The 15256-nt window shown below is 48.3% G+C and overlaps 1 protein-coding gene across 2 annotated transcripts in view; it reads left to right on the top strand.

The window, feature by feature from the left end:
* Positions 1 to 10103: 10103 nt before the first annotated feature.
* SLAMF8 (SLAM family member 8) overlaps positions 10104 to 15256 on the top strand; it is a 10551-nt gene continuing 5398 nt past the window's right edge. Inside the window, exons 1-2 of one of the 2 annotated variants that reach the window (XM_016930171.4) lie at positions 10104 to 10356; positions 13281 to 13607. In XM_016930171.4, the coding sequence (XP_016785660.1) occupies positions 10317 to 10356; positions 13281 to 13607 (367 nt within the window). In that variant the 5' untranslated portion in view covers positions 10104 to 10316. The remainder of the gene's footprint in view (positions 10357 to 13280; positions 13608 to 15256) is intronic. The other variant, XM_016930164.4, reaches the window with a different exon arrangement.

Genomic DNA, 15256 nt, shown 5'->3' with positions numbered 1-15256 from the left:
ACTGTAACTTTTAATTGTTATTTTGGAATATATTCCTTCTACTTATTTTTTTTAAGTTAACTATAAAACAGCCTCAAGCAGGTCCTTCAGGAAGTATCCAGAAGGAGGCCTTGTTATGATAGGAGATGACAGCTCCATGTGTGTTATTGCCTCTGAAGACTTTCCAGTGGGACAAGATGAGGTGGTGGAAGACAGTGATATTGATTATCCTGACCCTGTGTAGACCTAGGCTAATGTGTGTGTTTATTTATGTCTTAGTTTTTAACAAAAAAGTTTAAAAAGTAAAAAAATAATAATAATTTTAAAAATAGAAAAAAGCTTATATAAAAATATTTTGTATAGTTATACAATGTGTTTGTTTCAAGCTAAGGTTTATTACAGAAGTCAAAAAGTTTTAAAAACCTAAAAAGTTTATAAAGTAAAAATGTTACACTGAGCTAAGTTTCATTTATCACTGAAGAATTTCTTTTTCTTTTCTTTTCTTTTTTTGAGACAGAGTCTCACTCTGTCATCCAGGCTGGAGTGCAATGGTATGATCTCAGGTCACTGCAATCTTTGCCTCCTGGGTTCAAGCGATTCTCCTGCCTCAGCCTCCCGAGTAGCTGGGATTACAGGCATGCACCACCACACCTGGCTAATTTTTGTATATTTAGTAGAGATGGGGTTTCGCCATGTTGGCCAGGCTGGTCTCGAACCCCAGACCTCAACTGATCCGCCCTCCTCAGCCTCCCAAAAGTACTAGGATTACAGCCATGAGCCACTGCGCCCGACCTGAAGAAAATACTTTCATGAATTTAGTGTAATCTAAGCATACAGTGTTGATAAAGCCTGCAGTAGTGTACAATAATGTCCTAGGCCTTCACATGCACTCACCACTCACTCACTGACTCACCCAGAGCAACCCCAGCCCTGCAAACTCCATTCACAGTAAATGTCCTATACAGGTATATTTTTTTCATCTTTATATTGTTTTTTACTGCATTTTACCTTTTCTGCGTTTAGATATGTTAACTACAAAAATACCATTGTGTCATAGCTGCCTACTATATTAAGGTATGTAGCCTAGGAGCGGTAGGCTATACCAAAAAAAGAAAATGAAAAAAAAAGAAAAGAAATGAAAAGAATAGGCTATACCATGTAACCTAGGTGTGTGATAGGCTATACCATCTGGCTTCATGTAAGTACGCACTATGATGTTTGTACAGTGATGAAATTTCCTGACAACGCATTTCTCAGAATGCGTCCCTGTCATTAAGTGACTCATGCGTGACTTTGTATGTGTGTGTGTGCCCGTGTGCTTCTATTATGGTCCTCAGTCCCTTTGAATATGCTTACCTTGACCCTGAAAAGAAAGAGCATCTGCTGCCCTTTCAGAGCACTTGGCAAGTCAGAAATGCTTCCAGATGTATTTGCATGCACTTATTTTAAAAAGAAAAAAAAAAAAAAAAGGCTGGGCGCGGTGGCTCACGCCTGTAATCCCAGCAGTTTGGGAGGCCGAGGAGGGCGGATCACAAGGTCAGGAGATCGAGACCATCCTGGCTAACACTGTGAAACCCTGTCTCTACTAAAAATACAAAAATTAGCCAGGCTTGGTGACGGGCACCTGTAGTCCCAGCTACTCAGAGGCTGAGGCAGGAGAATGGCGTGAACCCAGGAGGCGGAGCTTTCAGTGAGCCGAGATCACACCACTGCACTCCAGCCTGGGCGACAGGGCGAGACTCCGTCTCAAAAGAAAAAAAAAAAAAAGAGAAAGAAAGAAAAAAAGAAAGCCAAGTACATTTTCTCACATTGTAATTTTGCCTTACTGTCTGTTATTTCTCATTGCTTGCCCCTTTCTCAGTCAAAATGCCAATTGGTGGAGAGGGAAAAGAAATGAATGAAAGCGTCACTGTTGTCAAGTGGTTATGCCAGCAGGAACCAGGTTTACCCCGAAACATTGTTCTCTCAGAGGAATAGGAAAACATTTTGAATCTCTCTCTATTTTGTTCTTAAAGGTTGGTTCTTGGGATATTGACGACTACTGTCTGAGAGGTGCTGTGGGGAGATTTTCAGAATTGTGTGGTCTTTGAAGGGGGTGTTTTTTTAAGACAACATTGACCACTGATCACTGTCCACATGATCATTGTAAAATTGCAATGCCGCATGCTAGTTGGTTACATAAGACATAATTCCAGTGATTGAAGGTGGTTACACTGTATGGTGGTGTGTTCAAGATGGCACTGGCATCTTTGAGCAGAGCCTGGCTATGCAGCATCATTTGAGTTTTTTAAACACCCTAGAGGTCTGGTTGTTGTTGCTGTTGTCCTTTCCCGTGGAAGTCACAAGAGAAGTTACAGTCCAGGTGAACCTGGAGTTTATAGGTTGGTTTTGTTTCTGTTTTATATATATATATATATATATATATTTTTTTTTTTTAACATTTACCTGTAGTGCTACAGCTGTTGAAACTATCGCCTGCATGCTATTTCTAGTGAGTGCTAAATACAGTATGGTCCAATGACAATAACAGCCCATGGTACTGCCAGGACTGTCCATGAGCTTATCAGTGAAAGCCCCCATGTGGGTGGAAGAAACCTGTCATTTCCTTCTTACATGTGTTTGAAATACTAAATGAATAATTTGTTGTTCTTAGGAAAAAATGATACGATAGTAAAAAATTTTTTTAATTAAGGGTTTTATATAATGGATATGCCCCACCTCTCAAACTAAAAAAAGAAAAGAAAGAGCATCACTCCACATCCCAGAGGGCTAAGCCCAGGGCAGCTCTGAATGCATTTCCAGCTTCCAAGCTGCTGGTGAGCCCATGAGTGACCGCAGGGCTGAGGAGCCTCTCAGAGGTTCAGCAAGACCAAGGTCAGCCAGAAAAGCGCCTGGCCCAGACAATGTCATAGAATCCTTGACACCAGAGCCAGAGCCCCACAGGCACTGAGAGCTCTGCCTTTCCACACAGCCCTATTCCTGTTCAAATTTCTTCCAGTTTACCAAAGACAGAACTGAGGCTTACCCAAAGCCCTTGTTTGTGGAGTACATCAGAAAACTCGGTTACCTCTTACTTGTTTAAACAGATATATGATTGTAGCATCTAGTTTTTTTGTTAATAGAGGTCTATCAATTGGTTTCATATTGTTCATCAATATCAACGATTTGCAGTACCTGATAGTTTGATTTGGTTTGTTCAAAGAGTCCATACTCCTTGATGACTAAGGGTCGTCAATAAAGGATTGGTTATACTTGTTCCTATGAGGCCCTGGCTCCAGCTTCATAGGTCCCTGCTCTGGAAGCAGAGAAAGTAAGGTTCAGCTTACAGATACTGGAGTGCATCAGACCCCACCCACCTGGCTGACGAAGGAGACATTAGTGCTACCAGGGATCTCCTGGCACCATGGGGCTGAAGGCATCTAGCATCTCCCCTGGACCAGCTGTGTTGACATCACCTTGGAGCTTGTTAGAAAAAACTCAACTCCAGACCTGCTGAATCAGAACCTGCATCTCAATAACATCTCCAGGCAATGTGTATACCCATTAAAGTTTAAAGTTTAAAAAGCACTGGTCTACCTACAAGATACAAACTTCATCGGAGTACATCCAACCCCTCCCCATCCTCATCTTTCTCTTCCTCATCCTCCTCTTCATCTCTCTCATAGATGTCCAGTCCATGTCCAGAATACCCCAGGGCCCCTCCCATTTGTCAATAATAGAGACCCCCCTGGGAGGACTGAGAAGCACAAGCCAGGTAATCTGGAAGCTCAACGTTCTCACTGGTCACTCAGGGTGTACCAGCAGAACCCAAGGCCTTGCCACTCCCTCTATAAAATAATGCCCCCTTGTAAAAAGTGAAAACATAGACAAGACAGCTCATGAAGGAAAACTGATGATGGAGACTTGGGAGGAACCAGCCCTTCCAGATGTCCCCATAGTCCACCTCCTTCTTGAGTTTTCCTATCTTTCCCCCTCCCTGCCCCACACCAGTGATACTCAATGCGTGGTCCACAGCTTCGTGCCAGCCTGTGAATTGATTTTTACTAGTCCGTGACAAGTTAAGTAGAAAAATTGAAGCAAGAATTTAGAAACTTTTAGCGCAATCTGACAAAGTAATTTTATGTTTGTTTAATACAATCATAAAAATCAAGGCTTGTATTTTATATGTCTTCTTAATTTCATTTTTCTAGTAGTTTTATTCTATTGTCTCTACAAAAGTATAGGCCTGCAATGAATTGGAAATTAAAAAGAAAAACAGGTCCTTCAAGACAGATAGGTGAGAAGTCGTATCCTACACACAGACACACACACACACACACACACACACACACACACACACACACAATTGGCCTGGCCTCTCAGGCACTTTTCTCTCTGCCTAGAACACCTCTTCTCTCCACCCAGCTCTATTTGCACGGCTGAAAACATCCTTTTCCCTTTGTTTAGAAAAGAATGAGCCGGGATTTTTCCAAATGACCAATTACTAAGAAAATTGAAGAAAAATAAAATCTCAAAAAATAACATAAAGTAGAGATTTCAAAGGAGGCCCTACCCTTCAGCCCAGATTCACTGGTTTCCCTGATGTCAGCCCATGGAGTCCCAAAGCCCCATTTCCAGTCCTCAGTTGTCACAGCAGGAACCTGCTTCTGCTCTGCAGGACACTGGTGGGCTGCGGCCATCTCCAAGAAAGAATGGGGACTTCCACCGTTCTCCAGAGACAGACCCTGCAGACACTGAGGAGAGGTTCCTGGGGAGACCAGAGAGCTGCTTCCCTACTTCCCCTTTTCCATGGCCCTCTTGGCCTGCCACAGGCACTGGCCACACTAGCCACAGGACTCCCCGCCAGCAGCCTCCTCACAGTCTCAAGGCTCTGCCTTGTGAAACATTGCTTCTCGATTCAAGTCAAAGCTAAATGCAAACACTTATTCAGCCAGAGTGACTTGTCTGTGCCTCCTCTTAAGGACCTGGGTTCTATGGGGTCACATTACCTACAGGGTAAAGAGAGAGAAAAGAACTCTAGCTGGGGAGAGTGGAGAGGCAACCTGGAGCTGCTCCTTAAGGGAGAGAGCAGGAAAGAAGCCTCCATCTGGGAGGGAGCCTTGTGGCTGCCCTCTGGTGGCGCTCTCAGGTATTTGAGGTCTTGCGCTTGCTTAGACTGTGATCTGACCCATTCACCGGACATCTTCAGTGTAAGATATGATTAGACACCGGTCCTTGTTTTGTATGTGAATACACAATCTAGATACAAGCAGTAACATTGAAACGTGGCCCTTCTCTAAACCTGGAAGGTTGAACACATTGGGATTTCTTTCAATTCCAGGTTTGTTCTTTTAGATTTGGCTAAGAAGTAAGGCTTTATTTAAATAAGCATCCATCCACCAAATAGCTCTGTGTCCGTCATCTTCATATCGACCGTGATAACAGTGACTACTGACAGAGTATACAAGATGAGAAAGACCCAGGCTTTTCCCTCCAGTACTGGGATCTTTTGTGTCCGGCCACCTGTTCACATCTCCCTCTGCACTGCTGAACAGGCTACAGTTGGCAGGACCTGCAGCTGACAGCACGTCTGCTCCTTCAGCATTCATCACTTGCTGTGCCTTTGCTCAGGGGGGCCCTTCTCTCAGGTTCTTTGGAAGAAGAACCCAGGTTGTACTTATTCTGGAATTCTTTCCCATATGGGGCACAGATTCATATTGTGACTGAACCTCTCAGGAGTATCATGATTACTGGGACCATCAGCTTGAGTTCTTAACCCCATGAGGCTTACACATGCTTGATGCTCTTTAGTGTTTGTTGGATGCGTTGGTGCGCACAAGATGGGAACCAGGTGTTCGATGAGTGAGTGAATGCCTGCATGAGCTTCCAGTTTCCCCCTCTCTACCTCAGGAGAGCGCAGTGTGGTTTTGTCTCTGTTTTATGCAGGCTTCCTTCAAATCTCAGGGAATGTGTGTCTTTGCCTCAAAAGCAGACCAACCTAAACCAAAGACCCCTTCCATCCAGACTCCTGCAGGCTGTTCCATCCCACTCACTTTCTCTTCTCTTTTCTCTCCTCGGTTTCTCCCTCTCCAGCTGTGTGCAACATGCCTCTAGTTCATCCAAGACTCCACTCCCTCTACTTATCCCCAGCAGCGCCAGGACCAGGGTGAGACTAGAGAGGCACCTCAGGCACAAAAGTTAAGGGGGCACTCAGGCTCACAGCGGTGCCAGTGTCATCTCATGAGAAGTAAGGCCATTTCGCATCCATTTCCCATCTGCAGAGGCTAAGCAACAGTGGGCGTTTCTAAGAAGTGACAGAGACAGGCTCCTTCCAGGGTCTTCTCCCTCTAGGCCAGTCTTCCTGCCATGTCATGGCACTGCTGCCTAAGCTGACTAGCCAGGGAGGGGTGCACACCGGCTTCCCTGCCCCAGGCAGCCTCTTGGTCTGTGGCTCCTCGTGGCCTGGTGCCTGCTGACAGATTAAATGAAAGCAGACACAAAGACAGGGCTTAGGTGGGGTCCTACCTTCCCCTTTCAGTCCCCATCCCACACCACGCCCTCAAAGCAGTGCCCAGAGGCCTCCCCACTCCCTAGTAACACCTTCCTCTTTGGCTCCCACCTTTGGCTCCCGAAAAGCCTGCTGAATGCCCGCTCCTTCCTGCCGGCTGCTTTGCCTCTGCCTCCTTTCCTGCCTGGCTCCCCTTCTCTCCCAGCTCCTCAGGCACCCCACCTTTCTTTCCCTTCTCCATCTCTCCTCCTGGGAGAAGTGTGGCCCCATTCTGCCCCCAGGCACAAAGCTTCACCCAAATTCCACCCCACCCTGGATCTCCACACCAAGCGGCTCAGGGTTAATGGTCGAGTTCAGGAAGCTTATGTGGCCTTGGTCAACACCTGCTCCCTCACCCCCAGCCCAAAGTGAAGGTGGGCTAATGGTGGGTGCAGGCTGTTCCACATGGCAGATGGAGCTACTATGCCTGCCTCGGCAACCAACGCAGCAGATGCAGCCGAGAAGGGCCCCAGGGAGTGGAGTCGCAGCACCGGCTGCCAGCTGCTCTCTTAATTAAGGAATGTGGGGAGTGGCCCCTTTGAACTCACCAGCTAATTTACTCCTGTGCACTCCCCTCTGTGGCTGGGTAATTAATATGGTGTGAACCAGTGATTAGCAAGTAGAGAGAACCTGCCTGCCGCAGACTTAACCCTTCCCTGCATCTGGGAAGAATCGCTGCCTTCTTAGTTCATCTTTCTCCAGTGGTCACATGGGCAGAGAGTTTTTCCCTTTGGGGAGGTGGGATATTTTTCAGTCTTCACTCAACCTCCTCCTACCCCCTTTCTCAGCTTCCCCAAAACTCCCCTCAAGGAAAAGGGCTTCGGGTGGGGGAAGGGCTGCAATTCATTCCTTTGCTTGGATGGACCACTGTGGGTGACCAACTCTGCGGAGTGGGAATGTAACTGCCCACTGTCTTCTCCAGAGGAATTCGGGACCTGGCTCCACGTTGACCCCATACCTGCATCCCACAGCTCTCCCAGTCCTAGGCTTTGACATTTCAGAATCATTCACTTCAATCCAACAGATGCGTGGAGGGCTTTGCCTCATCGAAAGCCTGTCCTTGGCAATATACAGGGTGCAGAAATGAAGGAGATCCCTCCCCTCATGGAGCTCCCAGTCTGGGAGCAGAGAGTCAGAACAGGGGACTGCCCAGCCTGAAACATGCCTTTATCTGATTTACCCAGGTTTCCCCACTTCCCTCTCCATGGCCATTTAGTAGCAATAGTTAGTATTTGAGTGCTAACTGCACCCGGCCCCAGGTTAAACCTTCACATGTGTTCATTGGCAATACTAAGAGGTAGGTATTGTTATTGATCCCCATTTCACAGATGAAGATACTGAAGCACAGGGAAGTTACTTGGCTCAAGGTTTCACAGCCAAGATTTGAACTCAAGAAGTCTGAATCATGCTTGAGTTCTGAACTCCTACCCTCATCTGATTGTATTCTTAAGTCTCACCTCAAACACCACCCCCTCCACAGAGCCCTCCCCAGACCTCCACCTGCCCTGGCAGGGTCAAAGGTGTCCTCTGGCTCTCACAGCCTCCAGGGCACACATCTGACATTGTTCTTGCTACACTGGTTATAATTATTGGTTTATATATCCCATCTTCTGTGAACTCCTTAAGGTCAGGGGCTAAGCCTTTCATCTCTGTGTCCCTAGGTCCTGGCACCTAAGTAGATGCTCAATAAATGCCTGATGAATGAATGACGGAATTGGCAATGGAGTCGTAAATGAGTTCCCTCCCTTGCCCTCTCCACCCCCATGACAGGCAGCTTCCCAGTTCTGCCCTTTTCTCGGTACTCTAGACATTTCCTTCATATGCAGTCCCTTCTCCTTCTCACAGGACCATCACAACAGACAACAGCTGTTGTTCAGTTTCCCTGGCCCCTTTGTTCTCTCCAACCTGCCCTGCCTGCTGTCCTCCCACTGCTACTTAAAACATGCAACAGCCCCTCTCTTCAAGCAGCGCTTCCGGAGCGGTCCCCCAGTCCACCAGCCACAGACTCACGCTGAGTGGGGTGCTTGTTACAACCACAGATTCCTGGGCCCTAGCTCACCCTGATGGCATCTCTGAGAATCCAAGTGCTGAACACAGTTGAGAGCTACTAGTCTCCAGAAGAACTTAACCCAGTTTTCAAGGCCTCCACAATCTGCCCCCAACCTCCTTTTCCATTCTTCCCACCCAACCCTAAAGGACTCCTGTCTGCTGTCCCTTGTCCTCTGTGGAGCCTACTTGGTATTTTCCCATAGCCACATCCCTGCACGCTCTGCTCTCCCCTCCTGCCCAGAGCCCACTCCCAACCTCTGGCTCTCTCCTTTCCTCATATTATCTAAACCATGCCCATCTTCAAGGCACAGCTCAAATTCCACCTTCTCAAGAAGCGTCCCCTGCCCAGATCCGCGAAGCCCTCTTTCCCACCCACTTCTGAGGGCTGACTACCTGTTTGCACAAAGTGGTGTCTGTCTGCAGATAACACTTCACTTTCCTTGGTGTACCTATCTCTACATTTTGGTTGTGAGTACCTGGAGGGCAAAAACCTTATCCCAAAATCCTCCTGCTCACCACCCACCCCCACCCCATCCTATATGCCTAGTTCATGGCTGAGTCCAAAGCTCAGTGTCCAGTTTGATTGACAGGCGAGAGGCTGTGCAGGACCAGATACGATGAGCCACACTCCAGACTAGCAGGAATTTTCCTCAGGGGCAACACATCCTCTAAAAACCTTCACTGGCAAGAAACCAAGAAACTTGAAGTGAGAAGAGAAACAGGATGAGGAGGGGATAACTGTGGCAAAATAGACCACACTTCAAAGGCTGAGTTTCAAGTTCCAGCTCTGCCTCTCTGTGAGCTCTGCAAGGGGCCTAACCTCACTCTGGTTTTCACATTTTCCCATTTCTAACCAGGTAACAAGACGATCCTCTCAGAGGAGAGTTGCAAGGCTTACATAAAGCCAGATGTGTAGCCATGTCTAGAATGTACTCACTCACTTAACAAATACTCATGAAACATCTGTAATGTGCCAAGCACTGAGGGCAACACAGAAGGGAACAAAAGACTGGCTAAACAGTCTGTGAAAACCAGAAAACTGTCATCAACAACACAGCAAGAGTAAAGAGGGAGGTGTGGGCATGCACAGGGCACAAGGAGAGGGCCTCTCACCTGCCTGTGGTCAGGAAGCCTGGAAGGATGTCCTCGCCGACTGCACAGCCATGTTCTGTTTGCAAGGATAGAGGGAGCAGCATGCCTAGTCGGGGTGGTGGGGAAAGTACAACACAGGGAAGTGTGAAATCAGTAGTTCTGAGAAGGAGGCCTTCTGGCTTGGGATGGCTGGAGGGCAGAATGACTGTGGGCGACCAGCCTGGAGAAGAAGGCCTGACTCAGGAGGGCCTGCATGCAGAGCAGAGTTAGTCCTCATCCTCAGGTCCACGGGAGGCCACAGAAGCATTTTAAGCTAGAATGAGGAGGACAGAGAGTAGTGAGGCAGGCTGAGATGCAGGAAGGCCAGCGAGATCCAGCAAGGAGGATGTGGCTTGTGTGGGGGCTGTTGTCGCCACGTGTTAGCCAACCATGTGCATGTGAAAGAGTCTGACTTACAAGAATCTGCTCCTGTAAGCCCAGAGAGGCCCAGGGACAACTTCCACTTTATTCTGGATGTTTTCACTTTTGGGACATCCTGTTCTGAGTCAAGATTCCTCCTTCTGAACATGGGACTTTCCAGAAGGACCACAGCTCCTCCTGTGCATCCACTCGGCCTGGGAGGTTCTGGATTTTGGTTGTCGAGGGAGTTTGCCTGCCTCTCCAGAGAAAGATGGTCATGAGGCCCCTGTGGAGTCTGCTTCTCTGGGAAGGTAAGTGGGGCAGGCAGATAGCCTGTCCTCGGAGAGCTGAAGGCCCCTCCCCAGCTGCCTATGCCAGACGTCTGGGCAGGGCTCCCTCCACCTGGGTGAGAACCCAGAAGCTGAGGGTGGGTAGGAAAGACTAGAACAAGCTCTTGGGCAACATTTTAAGCTAGGCAGATACAAAGAGATGCAGGGTCCTGGGAGGGAGGAGGTGGCAGCTTGAGGGGTATTCTTATCTGTGAGACATGAGCTGTTTTGTGGCCCAGGGCAGTAAAAACGGAGCCAGTGGGTGATACTGCTGGTTTGGAGAGAAAGTCGGCTGTGAGAATGGTGAGGACCCGGCAGTGTTAGCACGCAGAAACTCTACAGAGTTTGAGGAGAGTAGCAGAGGGCAGGGCAGAGCAGGGTTCCCCACAATCAGCAGAGTGTGTTTTCAACAGCCTGTGGGGGAGCTGAGGTCCCTCCCTACAGGCCTTTATAAGGGGAGGCAAGTACTAAGTAGGGATGAGAGAGGCTAAATATGGCCCACGTGGACTTAGGGGTGGCCGACGGTGGTGTGATGTTGGGATGGCTGATACAAGGGGTCTCCTCCACACCGGGCGATCCCTCTATCCATCTGATGCCTGAGTTCCCTTCCTTGGTCAACAAGCAGCCAACATGACATGGGTCAGCACTGCCGGGCCATGGATGAGGGTTTATGGGGTGCAGCAAAGATTAAGATGACATTGTTTACATCAGAGGCTCATAGGGACTTTGGGTTGCTTTGTTTCATCTCCTTGCCTGAGTTCCTGGCCCTGAGAGCTCCAAAGCCTGCAGATTTCTTCAATATTTCTAAACATGTACGGGAAATCACACCTTAACCTCAAAAAAGGCCTTGGTCTGTTTGGTGAGACAAAAATAATTTGCCTTTTTTTTTTTTTTTTGAGACGGAGTCTTGCTCTGTCGCCCAGGCTGGAATGCAATGGCGCATCTCAGCTCACTGTAACCTCTGCCTCCTGGGTTCAAGCGATTCTCCTGTCTCAGCCTCCTGAGTAGCTGGGATTACAGGTCCCTGCCACTAAACCCGGCTAATGTTTGTATTTTTAGTAGAGACAGGGTTTCATCATGTTGACCAGGCTGGTCTCAAACTCCTGACCTCAAGTGATCCGCCCTCCTCAGCCTCCCAAAGTGCTGGAATTACAGGCATGAGCCACCACACCCAGCCCAAAAATAATTTTTCAAATGGCCCTTAATGATCAAAGATCTGTGTGACTGACCTGGTACAGACCCCTTATTTTTCGGTGGTACTGAAGCCTGGGGCAGGGTGATGTGTGGAAGGGCACACAGCTGATCTGTGGCAGCACCAGGAGGAGCAGGTAGAAGCTAGGTCTTGGCTGACATCCAGTGCAATTCTCTTTGTGTGTTACATTCCTGCTCTGCATTAACACTGAAGTCATCTCCAGTGTGAGAGGAGGTTGTTAGGCCTGGAGGACAGTGAGGTGGAGGAGGGACTGGAATTATGATGGCCGACTGAGCAACCATCCAGATCATGTCTCATTGACCAAAACTTCATCACCTCTTATTCTTCCCTACACCCTGTGCCAGTGACAGGCATAGGGTCAGTCCTCAGCAGGGTAGGTCATTTATTCAATACCATTTACTAGGCTTCTCCCACAGTCTGTTCTTAAACAGTGGTGGGCACTGGAAGCAAACGATGGGGAGAAAGAGCTCACGGTCTAGTGGGAGATGCTGACTCATAAACAGGCAATAATAATAGAGGGATAAGGGTAGTCAGCATGGTGACCCCAGGCCACTGTGAGAACACAAGAGAGAATATGTAACCTCTCTTGGTTACATTACCTATGAGGGATAGGGGAGGTCGGAGGAGGCAGTGATGCTACAAGAGTGGGCAGAAATTAGTCAGCAAAGGAGTCAGGGGGGCACTTCAAGGAGAAGTGTCTCCCATACACGTCTGACTCAAATATAGTCCCCCAAAACAGCATCTTGCTTTCTCACCCCCTGTCTGTTTCTCCTCCTGTTCTGGATCACAGAGAATAACATCCAGTGGATCCCAAGGACCTGGGAGCCGTCCTCGACTCCTTTTTCTCCTTCACTCCCCAGAGCTAATCTATTACCAAATCCTACTGATTACACACCATCTTCGTGTTTCTCAATTCCTCCCACTTCTTCCCATCCCAGTTGCTCCCTTCCTCAATTCAAGTTGCCATCACTTCTCCACTGGACTAACATGAACAGCCTAAGTCCTGCCCACCTCCAGTGCATTCTCCACATCCCTGCTGGAGTGATCTTTCTAACCATGCATCTAATCCTGTTACGCTCCTGCTTAAAACCTACCTGAGACCCCCCATTGCTCTACAGATAAAGCCCAAACTCCAGTATTGCTTTCAGGTCTCTGCATGATCTGACTCCTACCAACTCTGCAGTGTAATTTCCTACTCCTCACACAGAGAACTACTCTCAGTTCCCCTGGGCACCAACTCTCCCCCTCCAGGCCTTTGTCAGTACTGTGCCCTCTGCCGGTGACACTTCCCTATCCTGCTCCAGGCCGCCCTCGGCTTGGCCTGGCTGATTCCCATTCCTCTTCAAGGCTCAGCTTAACAATTTGTTTTCTGAGCCCATCAAGGCTGGGTGAGATCCCCTGTCACCCTACCTGTGTTCTCCCAGGGCATCTCATTTTTCCCTTCATGGTATTTAACAGAATTCATTTTTATTGATTTCTTGAATGTCTGGCTTCCTCTGTAAGCTCCGTGAATGCAGAGACGGGTTATTTTCCATATGTTTTATCCCTGGTACCTAGCACAGTGCAACCTCAACTTGAGTGGAGGGAATGTCAGTGGAGGGGCCCCAATTCACCCTATAGCAGCTCAGATGCATGCAAAAGAAGGATGAGGAGTGTGGGGCAGGCAGAGTGACCAGGGGCTCTGTTCTTTCAGCCCTACTTCCCATTACAGTTACTGGTGCCCAAGTGCTGAGCAAAGTCGGGGGCTCGGTGCTGCTGGTGGCAGCGCGTCCCCCTGGCTTCCAAGTCCGTGAGGCTATCTGGCGATCTCTCTGGCCTTCAGAAGAGCTCCTGGCCACGTTTTTCCAAGGCTCCCTGGAGACTCTGTACCACTCCCGCTTCCTGGGCCGAGCCCAGCTACACAGCAACCTCAGCCTGGAGCTTGGGCCACTGGAGTCTGGAGACAGCGGCAACTTCTCCGTGTTGATGGTGGACACAAGGGGCCAGCCCTGGACCCAGACCCTCCAGCTCAAGGTGTACGGTGAGTGTGTCTGACACTGGCTGCCTGGCCCTCTTCCCCCACAAAGCACCAGACGAGCATCCTGAGTCATAGCAGCCAGGGAGAGCTGGGTTCCAGAAAGCTCTGGTCTCTGACCATGTTGCTGACTCAGGGAACAGCTGCTCCCTGGCAATCACGTCTAAGAAAATTCCTCCTGGCTGCAGCAGCCAGGCTTTGCCATTTCACAGTGCTTGCCTGAACTCTAGCTCAGTCTTTTCTTGGCTCAGTGGCCTTGGACACAATGCTTAGCCTCCCTGGCCTTCACCTTTCTCCTTTGTAAATGGGCATTGTAATATTACCATGTAGAGTACCCACAGGATGAAATGCAGTGGCATTTGCAGTGGCATCCAGGACAGAGCCTGGCCTGTGCTTCCTCAGTTCTAAAGGATCATCATAGACTATAAGATGTGCCACTAGTCTATGTAGTCTATGTAGACTATGTGCCATTAGTCTAAAGGAAAAAAAATGATGTACCATACTAAACTATGACATAATGGGTTTATTTAAAAATCAAATTATAATGAAACTGTAATTAAAAGTATAGAATTTACACATTTCTTAAAAGGGCTTCTTAGAGAGATCTTAACTATATATGATTCATGGGTTCTCTCAGTCATTCATCATTGCAAAACAAACCATCCCAAAACTTACTGACTGAAAACAACAACGATGTTTACTTCTCATAATTCCGTGGGTTGGCGGGCCCAGCTGGGTGCGACTTCTGCTTCACATGGGTCTGCAGAGCCATTCGCGCAGCTACATGCAGCACCTCGGTTGGCTGCATGCACTGGGGGCTGCGTGGACCTTGTTTCCCAACAACTCCACCTCCACCTCCACCACAGCCACCTCCACCACCTTCATCATTTGTCTTCTGGTCAAGAAAGAGTGGCTTTCAGCTCTCATTTTTCTACCTAATGGGTTAGAAAAGAGGCATGGGTGACCCTAAATCACTGTTTCAGTAAAACCTTAGAAATTTAGATAGAGTGGAAGAGAGGGGAGTCCAGATTTAAGAATGGAAAGCAGAGGTAGCAGCTGGGAAGAGGGTAGCCATGAGGGAGATAAAGGTTGTAAGCAAATTGGGGAGATGTCTTGAATCCCCCTGAGACAGCTAACTGGCTGTCCTTGGGCGAGCCACTCAGGGTGCCGATGCAATTGCAAGGTGCCTTTCTGGATGCACACAGCCCTGAGCCTCGTCTTGGCAAGCAGAGTGCTGGCTGGATTTCAGCACCCCCCACCCCCTGCCACCTGTTACCCTGTGACCCCCTTAGCCCAATGTCCTTGTGTAGTGAATAACCTACCCCACCATACAGGCAGCCCTGGAGCCCCTCCTCTGATCTGAGTCTCAGCTGCCGCACATGTGAAATGAGGACATTGAATGTGATAATACATGCAGCACCCACACCACTAAGCTCTAAAATGCCTTGTTCTCAGCAGCTGAATTACAGATTTTAAGGAAATTGCTGTTTTATTGCTTCCAAATACATAGCGTGATTAGAACTAATTGCACGAAGCTGCCAAGCAGCCGTCCTTAGGAGTTCTGCTTTGACAATAGATAAGAACGATTTGAATTAGCAGATCAGTTACTAGAAATGTCAATGGGTGTTTCTACTGTGCTTGATCGTGTTTGGAAG

The sequence above is a fragment of the Pan troglodytes genome, chromosome 1, assembly GCF_028858775.2.
Source record: "Pan troglodytes isolate AG18354 chromosome 1, NHGRI_mPanTro3-v2.0_pri, whole genome shotgun sequence".
Taxonomy (NCBI): Eukaryota; Metazoa; Chordata; class Mammalia; order Primates; family Hominidae; genus Pan; species Pan troglodytes.
Note: the sequence above shows the minus strand (reverse complement) of the source record. Positions and strands in the feature narration are given on the sequence as shown.